The sequence below is a fragment of the Meriones unguiculatus genome, chromosome 6 (genome assembly GCF_030254825.1).
Source record: "Meriones unguiculatus strain TT.TT164.6M chromosome 6, Bangor_MerUng_6.1, whole genome shotgun sequence".
NCBI lineage: Eukaryota > Metazoa > Chordata > Mammalia > Rodentia > Muridae > Meriones > Meriones unguiculatus.
Window position 1 is genome coordinate 20,576,710 of NC_083354.1, and position 15,422 is coordinate 20,592,131.

The 15,422-nt window shown below is 41.6% G+C and overlaps 1 protein-coding gene across 5 annotated transcripts in view; it reads right to left on the reverse strand.

The window, feature by feature from the left end:
- The window catches only part of Vps13c (vacuolar protein sorting 13 homolog C), a 149,519-nt gene that overhangs the window by 14,296 nt on the left and 119,801 nt on the right, over positions 1-15,422 (reverse strand). For all 5 annotated transcript variants that reach the window (XM_060384831.1, XM_060384833.1, XM_060384832.1 and 2 more), the window contains 14 exons: positions 13,497-13,638; positions 12,410-12,550; positions 11,520-11,601; positions 11,340-11,409; positions 10,458-10,569; positions 10,226-10,339; positions 8,815-8,954; positions 6,705-6,786; positions 5,208-5,321; positions 4,420-4,495; positions 3,955-4,118; positions 3,630-3,675; positions 1,291-1,414; positions 715-829 (listed from right to left, as the gene is read on the reverse strand). In XM_060384831.1, coding sequence (XP_060240814.1) covers positions 715-829; positions 1,291-1,414; positions 3,630-3,675; positions 3,955-4,118; positions 4,420-4,495; positions 5,208-5,321; positions 6,705-6,786; positions 8,815-8,954; positions 10,226-10,339; positions 10,458-10,569; positions 11,340-11,409; positions 11,520-11,601; positions 12,410-12,550; positions 13,497-13,638 — 1,522 coding nt within the window. The remainder of the gene's footprint in view (positions 1-714; positions 830-1,290; positions 1,415-3,629; positions 3,676-3,954; positions 4,119-4,419; positions 4,496-5,207; positions 5,322-6,704; positions 6,787-8,814; positions 8,955-10,225; positions 10,340-10,457; positions 10,570-11,339; positions 11,410-11,519; positions 11,602-12,409; positions 12,551-13,496; positions 13,639-15,422) is intronic.

The following is a 15,422-nucleotide window of genomic DNA, read 5'->3' on the forward strand; positions in this document are numbered from 1 at the left end:
GTAGGCAGAAAAAGAAAGAAAATAAAGTTAGAAGCATGCAAAAAGATAAAATGTAATCATATTATATACAAAAAAACCAAAGGCTAGGAATAATTAAGTCATCTTTAACAGAAAGTATGGAACTATCGATAAGTTGCTATTGAGGGAAAGCCATTCATGGAAGAACAGCAATTTATGTATGTGTACAATATTTAAGTATAATGAAACTATATAGCCGAGATGAAATGCCAAAATACATTAATTTTTAAATATAAACAAGATTATAACATATGTAACTGTATAAGCTCTCTTTCTCTCCTCCTGTTCTGTTTACCAGAATAAGTTTAGATTCCCACGGTAAGAGGAGTCAGGTAATTTGGCAGAGAGCAAAGGAAGCAGTGGAGTTCCAACATTATTAGCCACAAAGCAGGAAGCCAAAACAAAGCGCGGTAACTAAGCGAGCTGACACAGGGAGTGGGTGAAACAGCCCATTGCTGCTTCCATGACAGTCTTTTCTGCACAGAAGAAGCCTTGTGCCTTGCTCCTGTCCTGTGCAAAAAATGAGTTACCAGTTACCTCCCCTCAACATGCCAGGCCACCATACAGAACAATAAATTCTACTCTACAGACGGTGGAGACTCCTTCAAAGATTCATCATCAGGTACTCTATAAATCACCCGTGAAATCTTGGTCCTAGAGTCTCTCCATTTCACAACCATGAAGGACAGAATTTACCTCTAGTAAGTTGGAGCCCTCAGATTCCTGCCTGTCATATGGACGGATGATGCCATCTTCGTGGATCAGGCGAGGTGGACGGAGGCTGGACACCTCCTCAGTAGATTCTGCTACCCTGAATAAAGTAACAGAAAATACGTGAGCGTCTTTCAAGATCTTTACTCATAAATAAATAAGTAAGAACTATTACTAACTTCTAAAACCCGTTCAAAGTGAAGAAAAAAATTAGGAAAGCCATGCCTGATGGATTCTAAGAACCCACCCTTTTCTTAAAGAAAGAAAATGTCCCATTCTGAAAGGTCATGGACACTGTCGCCTTGCTGTCTATCAGTACCTGACATAGGGGAGGAACACTTAAAGTGTTGAATAGGAAATAATGAAATGCAATGAAAACTGAGCCATAAAGTTTTATTCTGTTTTTACTCCTTTCCACAGTTACATGGCCTTATAAAGCCTCTATAGCTTCCAATTAGATTCAAGAGCCTTAAGAACAGGCTAAATATCCAGCTCACTCATATATCCCCAGCAGCGACGGGCACACAGCAGCCCGCCCTCCCCAGCGTGTGATGTCCTCACCTCTGAATGCCTTGGAAGGTGCTGCTAGCCATATCTATGATCCCACCAGTTGGACGAGCCACGGCACCCACAAGCCCTTTTCCAATTCCTTTAAAGAAGCCAGCGGCGCCCTCCTTCTTGGCACCTTTAGGAAACCAAAGACAATGAGTATGCAATGATATTTTAAGGTAAGCACATCTGAACTCGACACAACCCCAAGCCAACTCGGAAGCCACAAGCATCTGGGTGTCTGGGCAAGTTACTTCTCATGTTAATGTGATAACATGGTTGTTGTCAAAGCACGTATTCCTGGGCGGAGGCTGCAGCAGATGCTTACGCCAGGAGTGGGCAGTGATCTCCAGGAGACCCTGGGGTCCTCACAGATTTGAGAGGACTGATCCAGCTCAGTCAGCACCTGTGCCTGGAGGTCAGAGAACTTAGCAGAGAGCACTCACTCATTTCATCACAACCATTAGGCAGTCCAAGTGGTATATTAAAAACAGCTCAATTATTAAAAATTCTTTTCACACACTATAAAATGTCCCACCAATGCTTTTGGTGTACTAAGAACTCTGCAATACTGTCACAATCAACTTTAGAAAATCTTTGTCTCAGAAGGACAGTCTCTGCCTACAGTCCCTCTCTCTCCTATTTCCCCAGTGCCTCATCTGAACCTGCCTAGTTCACCGCCTCGCCTCCTTGTCCCAATTCAGACTTGGGCATTCACTGTATGGTCTATCACAACTGGACTATTTTTTTTTAAACTTAGCATCACATAGTATGAATTCATCTATATTGTGACACGTTTTACTGCTTGGTTTCTGTTTATGGCTGAATAATATTCCACTGAGCAGATATGCCATATTTTATCTATTCATGCATTGATGATAGACACGCCTTTTCATGTTTCGCTGCAATGAAGCTATGAACATTCACATAAAAGATTTTATTTAAATGTCTGTTTTCATCACTTTCGACAAGTATCTTGCTGATTCACATGTAGCACCCCCTGTTTAACCACAGAGGAACAGACAGAATGCACTTCTCTAAGTGGCTGCGCTGCTGTGTGCTCCCACCAGCAGCCCGTCGAGACGCCAGCTTCCCCACACTCTCACTACTGGACCTTACTGATCCTAATGATGTTAAGTAAGATCTCATTTTGATTTACTCCCACACTTGCCTGATGACTAAAATGTGTCATCTGCATAATGTCCTTGAGGAAAAGTCTATTCAGATCCTTTGCCCATTTTAAGTTGAGTTATATTCTTGTTAGCTTGTATAATTTCTTTCTACAGTCAAGATATAAATCTCTTATCAAATATAGTTTACAAATCTTTCGTCCCAATTCATAGATTTTTTTTTCTTTTTATGATGATATTTTTTTCAAGGCATTTTTTTTTTTTTTTAAATTTGGCAAACTGTCCTTTTCATTTCCTCCTGGTATCCCTCAACACATAAAATTTAAATCTTGTTGAATCTGACTTATCTGCCTTTTCTTTTGTCACCTAGGCCTCAGTGTCCTGTCTGGAAGGGCTCTTCCAAACCACAGCACTTGCTGCTGCATGTTTCTGAGTTCTGAGTTCTGCTCTCACCCTCTGGCATTCCATCCATCCTGGGCTTGTTGTTACAGTGTATGTAACAGCTGGATTACTGCTCTCCCCGTGTAGATGCACCATCTTGCTGAAGCCATTGCTAGATTCATCTTGGCACCCATCTCAGAGATCATGTCACAGTACTTGCAAGACCTCACTGACTTACATGTCTGCTTTCATGTCAGTATCATACTATGTAAGCTTCCTGTAGCTTTATGCTGCAGTAAGCTTTGAAACTGGAACATACAACATATGCCAACATTGCTGGGACATATAAGTCTTCCAACATTCCTTCTTAAATTTTAAAGAAGGCTTTAGTTGTTTTAAATTTTTGAATTACAATTAAGCTTTAGATTTAGCTCATCAATTTCTGAAGAAAAAGAGGAATTTTGATGGCAAACACATGGAGGAGCAGGAGCTTTTACCATAGGATGATAAATACACATATATTCATATAACTATATGGTTACATATATGAATATATAGCTATGTCTAGAAGTATATGTATTTATATATCCCACAGCCCCTGCTACTGAGGGCCTCAGAAAATCTCATTTTCTGATGGCCTTGAGGAGAACAGCATTCAAAAATCTGAGTCAGTCACCACTTAACCTCTCTGCTCTCTGAAGACAACACTGGTAATCGGATTATCAGGGCTATAATACAGAATTTAGTTTGAAACCCTCTCAATCAAACACGGAGTAGCAACAGCATCGGCCGTGCACGCACCCTCCTCCTCTGTGCGGGAGAGAAGTGTTCTCCACTCACCTTCCACAGGCTTTGTTATTATCCCAGTCACACCGCCGACAACTCCCTGAAAAAGAAATCCACCACTAAGTCTCCACAAACGGAGGGTGCTTAGCACGAGACCAGCCACTAGAGGTCTCCACAGGCATAGCAATTTTTTTTCTGTTTCGTTTTATAGGACTAAGGACTTACAGTGAACAGTATGTACATACAGGTGAGCACGTTAATTTTACAAATATTAAACCACAGGAAATTCGCAGTAGACAGAGCAACAAAACAGACATCATTAGTGTAATAGCTCCAGGGCATCTGTGACGGATCCCTGAAGCCTCAACAGGAGACTCACACGTAGGAAGCCTTTCCCTCCTCTGGCTAGACTGTCTCCGAAATCTTTAGGCTGTCTCCCCATCTCCTCTCTTCTCTTCTGCTGATACTCTTTGTCCATTGTGATTGCAGCCAGGCCTTTCCCGACAGAGCCAGTGATTCGAGATACGACTCCCGCTGCACCACCTACAGAGCACACCAGGAAGTCAGTCCCACCAAGCACAGCACAGTATGCACCAGCTCTAGACAAGCCCCTGTAGCCCCTGCTACGCACTTTTTGCTATCAAGAGGAGTACACAGTTTCTAAAGCACATCCATCAAGGCTATGAACGTTAAAAGCCCAAGAGGCCGCTGTTAAGTCATGCCCAAGTTAAAATAAAGGAAATGTGCTTTAAGAGAGATTATTAGGAAGGTGAACTCTCTTTTACTACTTATAACCACGTGCTTTCCATAAACAATGCACTTTAGAGTAGTAGGTTATACACACCTACTGTGTGTCCAAAGAGGCTTCTCACCCCAATCACTAATCCTTCAGCAAATTCTTCAGGGCCTTGGACAGCACCCTGATTCAAAAAAAAAAAAAAAGGGTCAGTATTAAACTTTAATAAGTGTAAAACTTTTAATCTAGCATTCTGAAGATTACATGAAGACAAAGAATGTATAAAAATCCATAAGAATTACGACCAAATCATTTTCATGCTATCTCTTAACACAGATGGATTTATACCGGCTGTGGTTAACAGCAGTTTCAAACCCACACAATCTCAGCAGATCAGATGTCAGTCACTCGGTATGGTCGGAACATGCAGTTGGCTTCTCAGTACAAATTCCTACTGGAATGCCAGGACCAGCTGTGTTCAGGACAGGGTCCACTGTGTCTGACTCTCTTACTCCCTCTTCATGGCCCTTCTAAAACCCCTATGACTTTGGCCTTCTGGACTCTTGAGGCAAAGGAGGACACGGGGGATGAGAGCTCCAGTGTGGACAGTCGATTCACAAGACCCCTTTCAGTCCTTTCCACAGCAGACACTGCCTGTAATGCCCCCAGCACTCACACACTCCTGACAACACTGAATACAGAACACTTGGGCACACTTTACTGCCCAGATGTGCTCACTTGGATGTAAAACAATCTTTCCATGTCACCAAGAATACTTTAAATAAAACTCAAAACCTATTTATTATTATTTGAACATTGTTTAATTGATAAATACTTGTCATTAGAAAACAGGGAATGTGTTTTTGTGTACATGCATGTAACTAAAAAGCCAGTACCTGGAAGGGCTCGTAGAACAGTGCCTCGACTCCTTCAGACAGGCCCCGAATTAGTCCAAATGGGTTTCCAAGCACGTCTAAGCCCAGTACAAGCACGTACATCTGCTTTAAGAACTAAAGAAGAAAAGAGAGTCAGCTACGTCCTTTCTGAATGCCGGAGAAACTTTAGGAAGCAACGGGAGATGGGACAGCAGTTACGGCATGCACAGCAACCACCTGCAGCCCCACAACCTGATACCCACATGTGTGCCTTAAATCAGCAGCTGGCGTTTAGTAGCCATATGGCCTCAGACAAGTCAGCTGCTCTGTTGGTCTTGGCCTTCCCCAGCTGCAAAGTGGAAGACTATACTGACCTTGCATGGAAGAGTATGAATAGCAAATGAATATAAAATTCAGTGGCCATTAGCTGTCTTTATTATTTATCACTATTAAATTATATAGGAGTAACTAGTAATTAAGGCAAAATAAAGAAAATTTATACTTGTTTGAACCTACTGTTCACGTGAATCACAAAAAGAATGATCTCCCAGCAGAGGATGGAGAGACAAATGGAGCCCTGCAGTTCCTTGTGGCAACTGTACCTGAGTGGCCTGTAAGGCTGCCCATCCTTGCCTACATACCCAGTTCACACAGTAGCTGATGCTAAGGCAGAAGCTGGCTTAGAAAGCCTCAGGAGCCTCTTCCAGTGCCTTAGCCTACACCTTACATTCCCTGAAGTGGTAAAGGTATCATTGGAAAAGGAAAGGACCCTGGGAGAAAACATTTTGAAATGTGTTCTGGAAGGCAAGCTAAAGAAATAAAAACTCCCCGAATGCACAAGGCCTGCATACCATCAAGCCAGTCAAAACCCCAGCAGGGATGTGGCCACTGAGAAGCTGCCCATGCTCCGGTAAGATGATCCCACGCCCTAAATACAGGCAGCACTAAGTGACCTCAATGCGTTGAGAGAGAAACACAGAGAGAATGCATAGGAAAGAAAGGGGGCGGGGAGGAACCAGAAGGCAGGAAATGGGGGAGTGGATTTAATCAAAACATTATCTGCAAATACGAAATGTTCAAGAAAAAAAAAAGAGAATTACTAAGAATATGCAGGCTACATGATAGAAATCAGTTCATTGTAAAACTAGCTTAAAATTATACTTGAGCCTTCGCATCTTAATAAAATAAAAGAAAGTCGATCTAGAGCAAAACTCATTTTTAAGAAAGAACTGAAATTAGTCACTCAAGAAAACCACTAAGCAGTGCCGAGTCTGGTGGTACACACCTATAAACCCAGGGCTGGGCAGACTGAGAACAGAAGACTGGGAGTTCAAGGACAGCCTCAGCTGTGATGTTTAAGGCCAGCCTGGACTGCGTAAGAGCATGTCTTACTTATACAGCCAACAACAACAAAGCCAAGAGCAACAAGACTGAGGTCAATCAATCACAACATTTCCACACACATGCCCTCTCGTGCACCCATTTTATGGTACTTTAAAGCGCATAGTAGGGAGTTACCTGTTCACTGTAGTGTCTAATGACACTCCACATGAGCTGATCTCTCTTGTAAAACTGATAGCGAATCTCATAGTAAGCAAGTCTAGAGGAGACAAGGGCAAGAGTTAAGGCTACTATAATGATGTTCTGAGTAAAGAGAAACCTTCAGTAGCAGCTGATTCTAGTAACATAACTTATATTTGGTATCTTAATATTATGGTATACATTTTTATAAAAACAGTAATTCTCATGTAAGGAAGAAAGAAAATCCTTTATTTATTTATATAAATAAAGAGGAAAACAGTTTTTAAAAGTCAGTCACAGGGCCAGTGATGTAGCATGTACTAGAGTACCATGTGAAGTCCTGGTTCTATACACAGTAGTGCAAGCATGATCATGCATGCACACATGCACACATGTAAGCATGTATACACACACAGACACACACACGCACAAATAAAAATCACAATAAAAATGACATGGTAAATTTTTAAATGTTTTCTCATTGCTTCCCACTTTTGATTCTTTCCTCTTCTGTGTGGCCATAAAACTTAGAACCTTCTGTATGTCACTTTTAAACTCAACATTATGTATTTATATTTTACTCAAAATTCCCTGTAAGCATTTGAATACACGAGTAGCATTCCATCATTCAGCAGAGTCAGAGAGTAATTCTTGCTCTCAGACATGCCCGAGGTTGTCATGATAAAGGGCACTGCCAGGTGCAGAACAGGGTACCTCTTTGATTGTATTCAGGATCATTTTATAACTGAATGCCCCCACTGAGTGTCAACAACAAAAACCTAAAGGTATCCATGTGTGTCTATCTGCATATGTGTGCATATGTATATATACACATACGTTTCCAGTCACAAAACTATCATTTTACAAGAACCCATTTCTTAAACTCAAAGTATTAAACGCAAGTATTCGTTATTCCTGTTTTGAAGTCCCCATTTCATTTGCATGTACTGCTGCTAATACTGGTGGGCACCTCTAATTCCTGCCTGCCACTCCCATTTTCTTCTGGGAAGCCTCCACACAGTCTGTGGCCCTACTGCCCCTCACTCTTGCTATGAGTGTGTAACGCTGAGACTGTCTCATGTGCCATCCTGTTCCACAGGGTCATTTTGAGAAAAGCGCCTGGGGTTGTCTTCTTTTCGGCTGGGTGGATTAAACTTGGGGGTCTTATTTTCCAATACCACACAGGCACATACACATGCAAGGTCTACCAATGAGCTGAGTGCTTAGCCCAAGTATTTAACCCCTAGGTCAAACCTATCTCTTATTGCCACTGGGATGTTCTCAGTGCCTTTCGAAGAGAAAGACAACTCTACTCAGAGGCTGGACAACAACTTCTTTGATTTACGTGTTTGTGTTGTGTGTGGGTGCTTGGCTGGGGATGTTCCCGTGTGTTGTGGTACACATAGATGGATGTGTACAAGCACACCCCAAAGTATTGTCTGCCATTCATATCGGTTCGTCTGGAAACGGCCAAGTAGACTAGACTGGCTGCAGCGAGACCCAGGGACCCACCTGTCTCCACCTCTCACCACTAGGACCCCAAGTGCACACAACCGCAGCTAGATTTGGGGGGGGGGGGTTCATTTGGGTCTCAAGTGCTTCACCAGACAAGCATTTTCCCCAGACCTCAACTTTTTGAAGTCTTTCAGTTTGAATTTTATATTTTTCTCCCCATTTTCTATAAAACTTGGCACACCATAAGATGTGAACAATCTCGCAGGTAACTGCTATTCCTACACCTGTGCAGAATATTCCTGTCAGTAGACAGCCATGGAGGGCAGGCGCAGCTGTCACGGACACACAGCCTCCTCATAAGTGCAGAAAGGGGTTTTCATCTCTATAGTTTGCTATATATCACACTGGAGCCTCACTCCCTTGCTACATGTTGCTATAACAGAACTCAGGAGTAAAACACAATTCACAATACACGGATCAGAAGCATTCGGTTTTTATGAAATATCCACAAGTAAAGCCCTGTGTGTAACTAGACCGACCACATTCAAGCCATGAGCAAAAGGACTCACCCATTCTCTAAGCTAACGCTGCACTAATGATGAGAACCAGTATCCTGAAGCCCCTCAGGCACACACTTTAACAAGGGCCTTACTTGAATATGAGGTCATCCACATCGGTCAGAGTGGCACCTATGCTTTTCAACAGCAGGTTCACAGAATGAATTGCGATCATTTCCTGTTTCTCTTTGTCGGATTCCTCACCTCCGGAACCCAAAGACAGACTCAAGTGCAACTGAAAGAAAAACAACGTTCGGTATATGAAAAACCCAAGCAAAGCTGTGTAGAGACGGGGATCAGAGTCTTCCAGCACCAAAGGCGCCCTGGGAAAGCCTTCTGCATCCTGCTCACACACTATGGAACAGACTCAGCACCTGTACATTTGATTCCTGTTTGTCTTTCTATAAAATGCAAAGTAGCCTGATCTCAGATTAAAGTACCATTCTTAAAGTGATAAACACCTCTGTGTCCACACAGAAGAATCCTTTGCAAAATGGAATCACCACCTAAGAATAAAACAGGCCAAGTGGCATACAAACAGTCCACCAGGCAAAATAATGGTAACCATTTACTTTTAGCCAATGAAAGCAAATCATTTATGATAATAATTAACAATTACAATTTCTGAAAACATTAATCCCAGCAATAACAATTGATCTTCACTTGTTGATTAGAGTGAAACTGTTACATAAATAACAGTTAGAATGAAACTGTTACATTATCTATTACATAAATAAAGAGATTTTAAACTTAGAACTGCGTAAATGCCTGATTTCTCCAAACTAATACAACAGTTTAGAATAGTAATTCCGTTTCACACATCCTGCTAGCTGAACAAACTGGTGAATGTGACCGAGTCAATGGTGCTGTGGACAGTTCACCAGAACACAAAGGATGTCAGTAGTGCAAGGCACACTTAATCACCAATCTGCCCACTGTGCAAGCACAGTGCACTCTAGCCCACTACACTTGTGTAGCTACTAAGAAGTCACCCTTCCCCGTACGAGCTGAGAACAACAGCCAAAGGGGGAAAGGAAACAGATTCACAAAGTACAAAGTCAGGGAAGTGAAAGGTATTCAATTTTCCGCTCCCTTAGTTACAGTCACACTTGAGAAGGAACAGCAGCGCCACGTCAACAGCATAACAGCCAGTTCAGCACTCTGACGTGCTGGTGAGGGTGCCAATCACAGCTGTGTTCAGACAGTGGTGGCTGCGACAAAACACAGCCAGAACATTAAACCCTGGTAAGCACTCTCTGCTTAATTAAGAAACACGGCTGTCAGCGTCTCCCCTGAGCACAGAGGCTATTAACTCAACGCTGGAGAACACGCTCTGGTGCCTCCTCCCGGGAATTAGGGCTGCACATATGTCACAGAGGACTGTCTTCACTGTCACCATTGGTCACGTAAAACCTCACCAAATACCTGATGTAACAAGCGAAGCTGTGCTGGTATATGACCCCTCCAAAAGTCCTGAGGCAATCTCACTCCCTTCTAACAACAGACCTTAACAGGAGAAATATGGAAGTGCTCGAAGAAACTCAGGATTGACATGTCGGTCCCTGAAGACTCCATAAGCTCTGTGTTGAACGCATTGATGTCTTGTTGGATTAGCTTTGTCTGGAAAAAATTTACACGATTAATTTTTTTCCTCACTATAGAAATTAGCTCAAAAATAGCTATTTTTGTTTGTTTTGTTTTGTTTTTTACATTTGGCTGAAGAAATAAAAAATGTTACCCGTTTTCTTTCAGCCTCAGGATCACTTGTTGGGGTAAACAGTGCAACCACAGCTCCAAGGAACCCCTGATCAATTTTTAAGGCCATTTCCTGGATGAGAACCATAAAATACCTGTGGGACAAACAAACATATTAGGTTTATTTACATAAAACATATGTATGTGTGTATATACACACGCACATATGCATGTACATACACACACATATGTTTTAAGCTAGGAGTAGGGGTGCACATGTTTGACCCAGCACTCAGAAGGCAAGGGCAGATAGATCTGTGAGTTTGAGAACAGCCAGGGCTACACAGTGAGACCTTGTCTCAAAAAAAAAAAAAAAAAAAAAAATTCTAAACATGATCATAACTGATATTTTTCACCCAAAAGCTACAGTAAGTTCTTACTTCTCTGTGTCTTAACATTATGCTAATAAGATCAACGTCTCCTTAAGCTGAGATTTTTACTCATTACAGGGAAAGCCACAACTGACTAATACTGCTGTGTTAGCACTTATCACTGAAAGCCCCAAATGCCCACATTCATCATGTCACAGGAGAGATGATAAATTAGAAGACACAGTACCTATCATCTGATTTTTAAAGTTCAAGGCACCTGCTTTAAAGACTACAGCACACAGATCTGTATACTTCATATTCTAATTGGAATTAGAGATGGTTAAAGTCATTCTGAATTTTAAAACATGTGCAGACTACTTTAAAATATGCTTAAGTACTAAACAGAAAACCAACCCAAAGTAGATCAATACACTGATTGGGAAAAGAATTTTTTGTACAGAAGCCACTCCCAAGGGAAAAAAAAAAAAAAAAAAAAACAAAATGACAACAAAAGTTATTTTCAAAATCGAGCCGCAGAGTAGAACTCTACTCACTTGAACTGCAGGACTTTACTGTACTCATTGAATCTCGTAATGACGCTTACGTCGATGAAAGGTTTGGGTTCTAAGAGAAATACAACATAGCAGAACGAAGTCAACCACCTCACCAGTCAAACTCACGTCTCCTCAAGTTTTTATGACGGGTGTGCCGACATTCCTCTCTTCTCTTCTTACCTGAATCCAGAGCGATGGATTTGGGAGGAGCCACGGGATGAAACACAACCGGGAACATTGTGCCTGGTAACTGATTATCAACCTGGAGGTACAGACATTTGATCAGGTTAGAAGAAGTCAAACATAAACGCTGGGCTTCAGAGACGGCCATGGAGCCTCTGCATGCCACAGGAGAGCCACCAGGGAGGCCACGCCTTCACTAGAGAGGAGGAACGAAAACCCTCAGATCTGCATTGGCCTTGTGCAGCGGATGTCTCGACTTTGGAATGTGAGATTCTGACTCTTCGGGCTCAAATAAAATGAAAGCAGCGAGGGAATATTAAATTAGAAAAAGTGGAAAGAGCAAAAGGTATCCTATATAAAACTTGGCAGGGATGGAGGGAGACTAAAGGAAAGGTGGGAGAGGAAAACAGGGAGGACTAGCAAGTAATCACCCCCAGACACGGCCCAACGGTGCCTTGCTCTTTGCTATGAAGAATGACAAAAAAATATATTAGTCGGGGCTCTCCCGACAAGCCGAAAGGAACATTTAAGAGCAGCATAATAGTGTAAGGAAACAGCTTGGCAAGCCAGCGGTCAGGCTGACAGCCTTAACAGCAAGCAGTGCTTGGACTGGGATGGTGGCAGCCGAATCCACAGGCGTGTGAAAAGAGAAAGCACACAGGGATATCAACAACAACAATAATGATACCAATTTACTTTTACAGCTTGACCTCTGAGGCCTGGACTGAGGCCTCATGCACACTACACCTACTCTCCTCAAGCGGCATCCCGGCGCCCCATCAGATAATGTAACACAGGTCACGGCTCTCTAAGAATAAATTAGGTCTCATTTCCTTGTTTTCCCAAGTGGTCACACAGATCTATTTAGCTGAGAGCGACGGTGTTACCTGGAGCCAGTATAACCGGGCCCTTAAGCTTCTCTGGTGAGGAGACTGCTTGAATTCAACCTGAATCCCTGATAGGAAGTCCCGTTTAATAAGGCACCGCATAGGGAGCCGCATTTCCATCGGGGCTTTGTCAAAGTTGACCTGTAAGAGACAAAAGCACTTTTGTGATTGCCACCCAGCAACTATTTGATGGCTTTTAAAACATCGCACTCTGGATGCTGCGTGAGCTCAACACGTGCTCATCTTTCTGTCTCACAAAGGCAGCTTGCTTTGTTTCCTTTGTTTTCCTGAGGCCAGGTCTCAAGCTACAGCCTAGGCTTTCCCCAAACTCACAGCAATCCTCCTGCCTCAGCCTCCCAAGTTCAGACTTGACACACACGAGCCACTACAACAACCAGAGAAGCTCTTCTTGTGCAGCAGAAGGATGGCCTTCTTAGAACTAACTAGGGAACTAGAATTCTGAGTGCCTTACATTGCAGAAACTACTTAAAATGATGTATAGAAAAAAATGAGCAGTAATAGAGAACTCCAGGTAATTCATTTTTAAAGGTTTTATTTATCTCATTTTTATGTTATGTGTATGAGTGTTTTGCCTGCATGTGTATGGGTACCACAGCATGAAGTGCCTGTGAAGGCCACAAGAGGGCATCAGATACCCTGGAGTGGCAGTACCCACGTCTAACGATCATTCACACTAGCTGAAATAACAGAGCAAAGTTTATGTACATTTTTCACCCACGAAATATCTAATATCACAGTCTGTTTCATCAATGTGAAGGTGTGAAAAAATGTTTAACAGACATAATGTCTCCATAATTTTACTGAAAACAAATTCCATGGAACCGGTAAGCAAGAAGAGCAATCAATAAACACAGAGAAGAAAGCCGAGGTTAAATAGTTTTGTAGCTATGTTTTAATTAGGTATATTGACAAGCTCCCTAATAAATACAGGTCTATTTGCTTTTATTTTAGTTTCTATATACAGGACGTTAAAATTTTACTCATTTGTAGTACCAATATCTAGACCACAATACCTATGAAACTAAAGCCACAAACCATAAAGCCATAAAACAACACATTTGTATACCTCGAAATTACTGTCCAGCTTAATCCAGCCACGCTCCTGTGAAGCAAGATGCTTCTGATAGGACTGCTCCAGCAACATTATCTGCTTCTGACTGAATGGCTTCCACTTCTGCTTTGGCTTCATCTCCCAAACAACACCTGAGCTAAAACAATTCACAAAGGAAATTAAACTGTAAGTGTATGTTTTAACGGAACTGTTGCTGAATTTTTAATTTATCTGGCTATCAACTCCCTGTGACAATTATTGATACAAGAGATGTTTTTTGATATAATAGGGTTTTTTTGTTGTTGTTGTTTTTGTTTTTGTTTTTTGGGACAGGGTTTCTCTATGTAGCCTTGGCTGTCCTGGACTCGATTTATAGACCATGCTGGCCTTGAACTCACAGAGATCTGTCTGTCTCTGCCTCTTCTGTAAGGCATGCGCCACTGCGCCCGGCACAAGAGGTTGTTTTTTTTTTTGTTGTTGTTGTTGTTGTTGTTTTTTTGAGTGAACCCATATTTATTAAAGTCAGTAAGTTCTTACTTTCCTGCCTTAAAAAGATTGCTTTTCCAATCTGGAAGCTTAAGCACCCATCCCCACACACACACCCCAAAAAATGTTTTTTCTCTTTTCGTAGCTTGCAGTGTACATCAGAATAAGGAACCGAGCCAAGGATGAGTATTTGACAGTCACTGGGAACCTAGCTGATGCACAGACAATGTCTGTATGTATCCCTCCCTACAGTGGGAAGGACACTCAGATCTGGCATTACTGCCAAGGACTCTTTAAATCCAAGGTAACAATTTTTCTGTCATCTGCATGTTAACTACAATACTACGAGATTCGGCTGGCATGCCGAAAACAACGCTGGCTTCCTAGAAACAGGTCACTGTAGAACCATAAACATGTTGACATATATATATAAAATGGACTTGGTTTTGTTGTTTTGGTTTTTTTATCTGTAAAATATAGTTTCGGTTTTTAAGAACCAAAGGTAACACATACCGTAATGATTCCCTCCATAGGAGCCAAATTGGGCAATATGCTTTTGTGAGAAGGGTTCCTTAGATTCAAAACACATTAAAACCCTTTCTTTTCAGAATATATAGTGGAGTCATAGTAGAAGAAACTGTTCTGAACGATGCTTACAAAATGAAATACAAGCGTCTCTCCTTTTTCTCCCTTTATACTTGTTGCTTGGGGGAACAGAGCACTAATACAGAAAAACACTACCATGTTTTTTCATTTTAAAACCAATGACTTATCTACTTTTGTGAATCAAAATGGAAGCGGTTAAAAGTAATCAGTACCTGCTAACTATATATGATTATCTTTTGTACAGTGTGTTGTTTTCTTAAATAGAAAACCAAGCATCACATAATACACATCTAAGCTAACAGGGACTTAACATATCAGTTCAGCAGACCTTTACTGAAGACCTGTTGCCAGAGGCAATGCCATTTAAAAACAAGTCTTCACATTTCACTTTTGTACCTATTCTTCCTCATCAGCCATAGACTTTTGAGATTCTTTCAAAAAAGTAAATTTCACCTGCCTGCAAAGATGCGTGAAAGAGCAAGACAAGGGGGAAATATCTTTCATGGCAACACACTAGCATCTATCAAGAAAATGACTGTTTCTGTTTATTTTTGTATAGGACCACAAAGGTTATACATTGATGATGTCAAAGAAAGAAAAAAACACTTCCATAAAACTAAACACAATTTTTAAAAACATAAATCCATAAAAAAATTCTTTCAGAGGTGTCAACATTTTACATAATCATTGTTCCTGATTATCAAAATCAAGTACAAATGCTCAATGGTTCAAGTGAATTTTAAAGAACCATCCATGGAGAGGACCCAGATACCTGGCTCAGATGAAGCCCATGGGCAGCTCAGTCTCCATGTGGGTTCCCTAGTAAGGGGAGCAGAGGCAGTCTCTGTC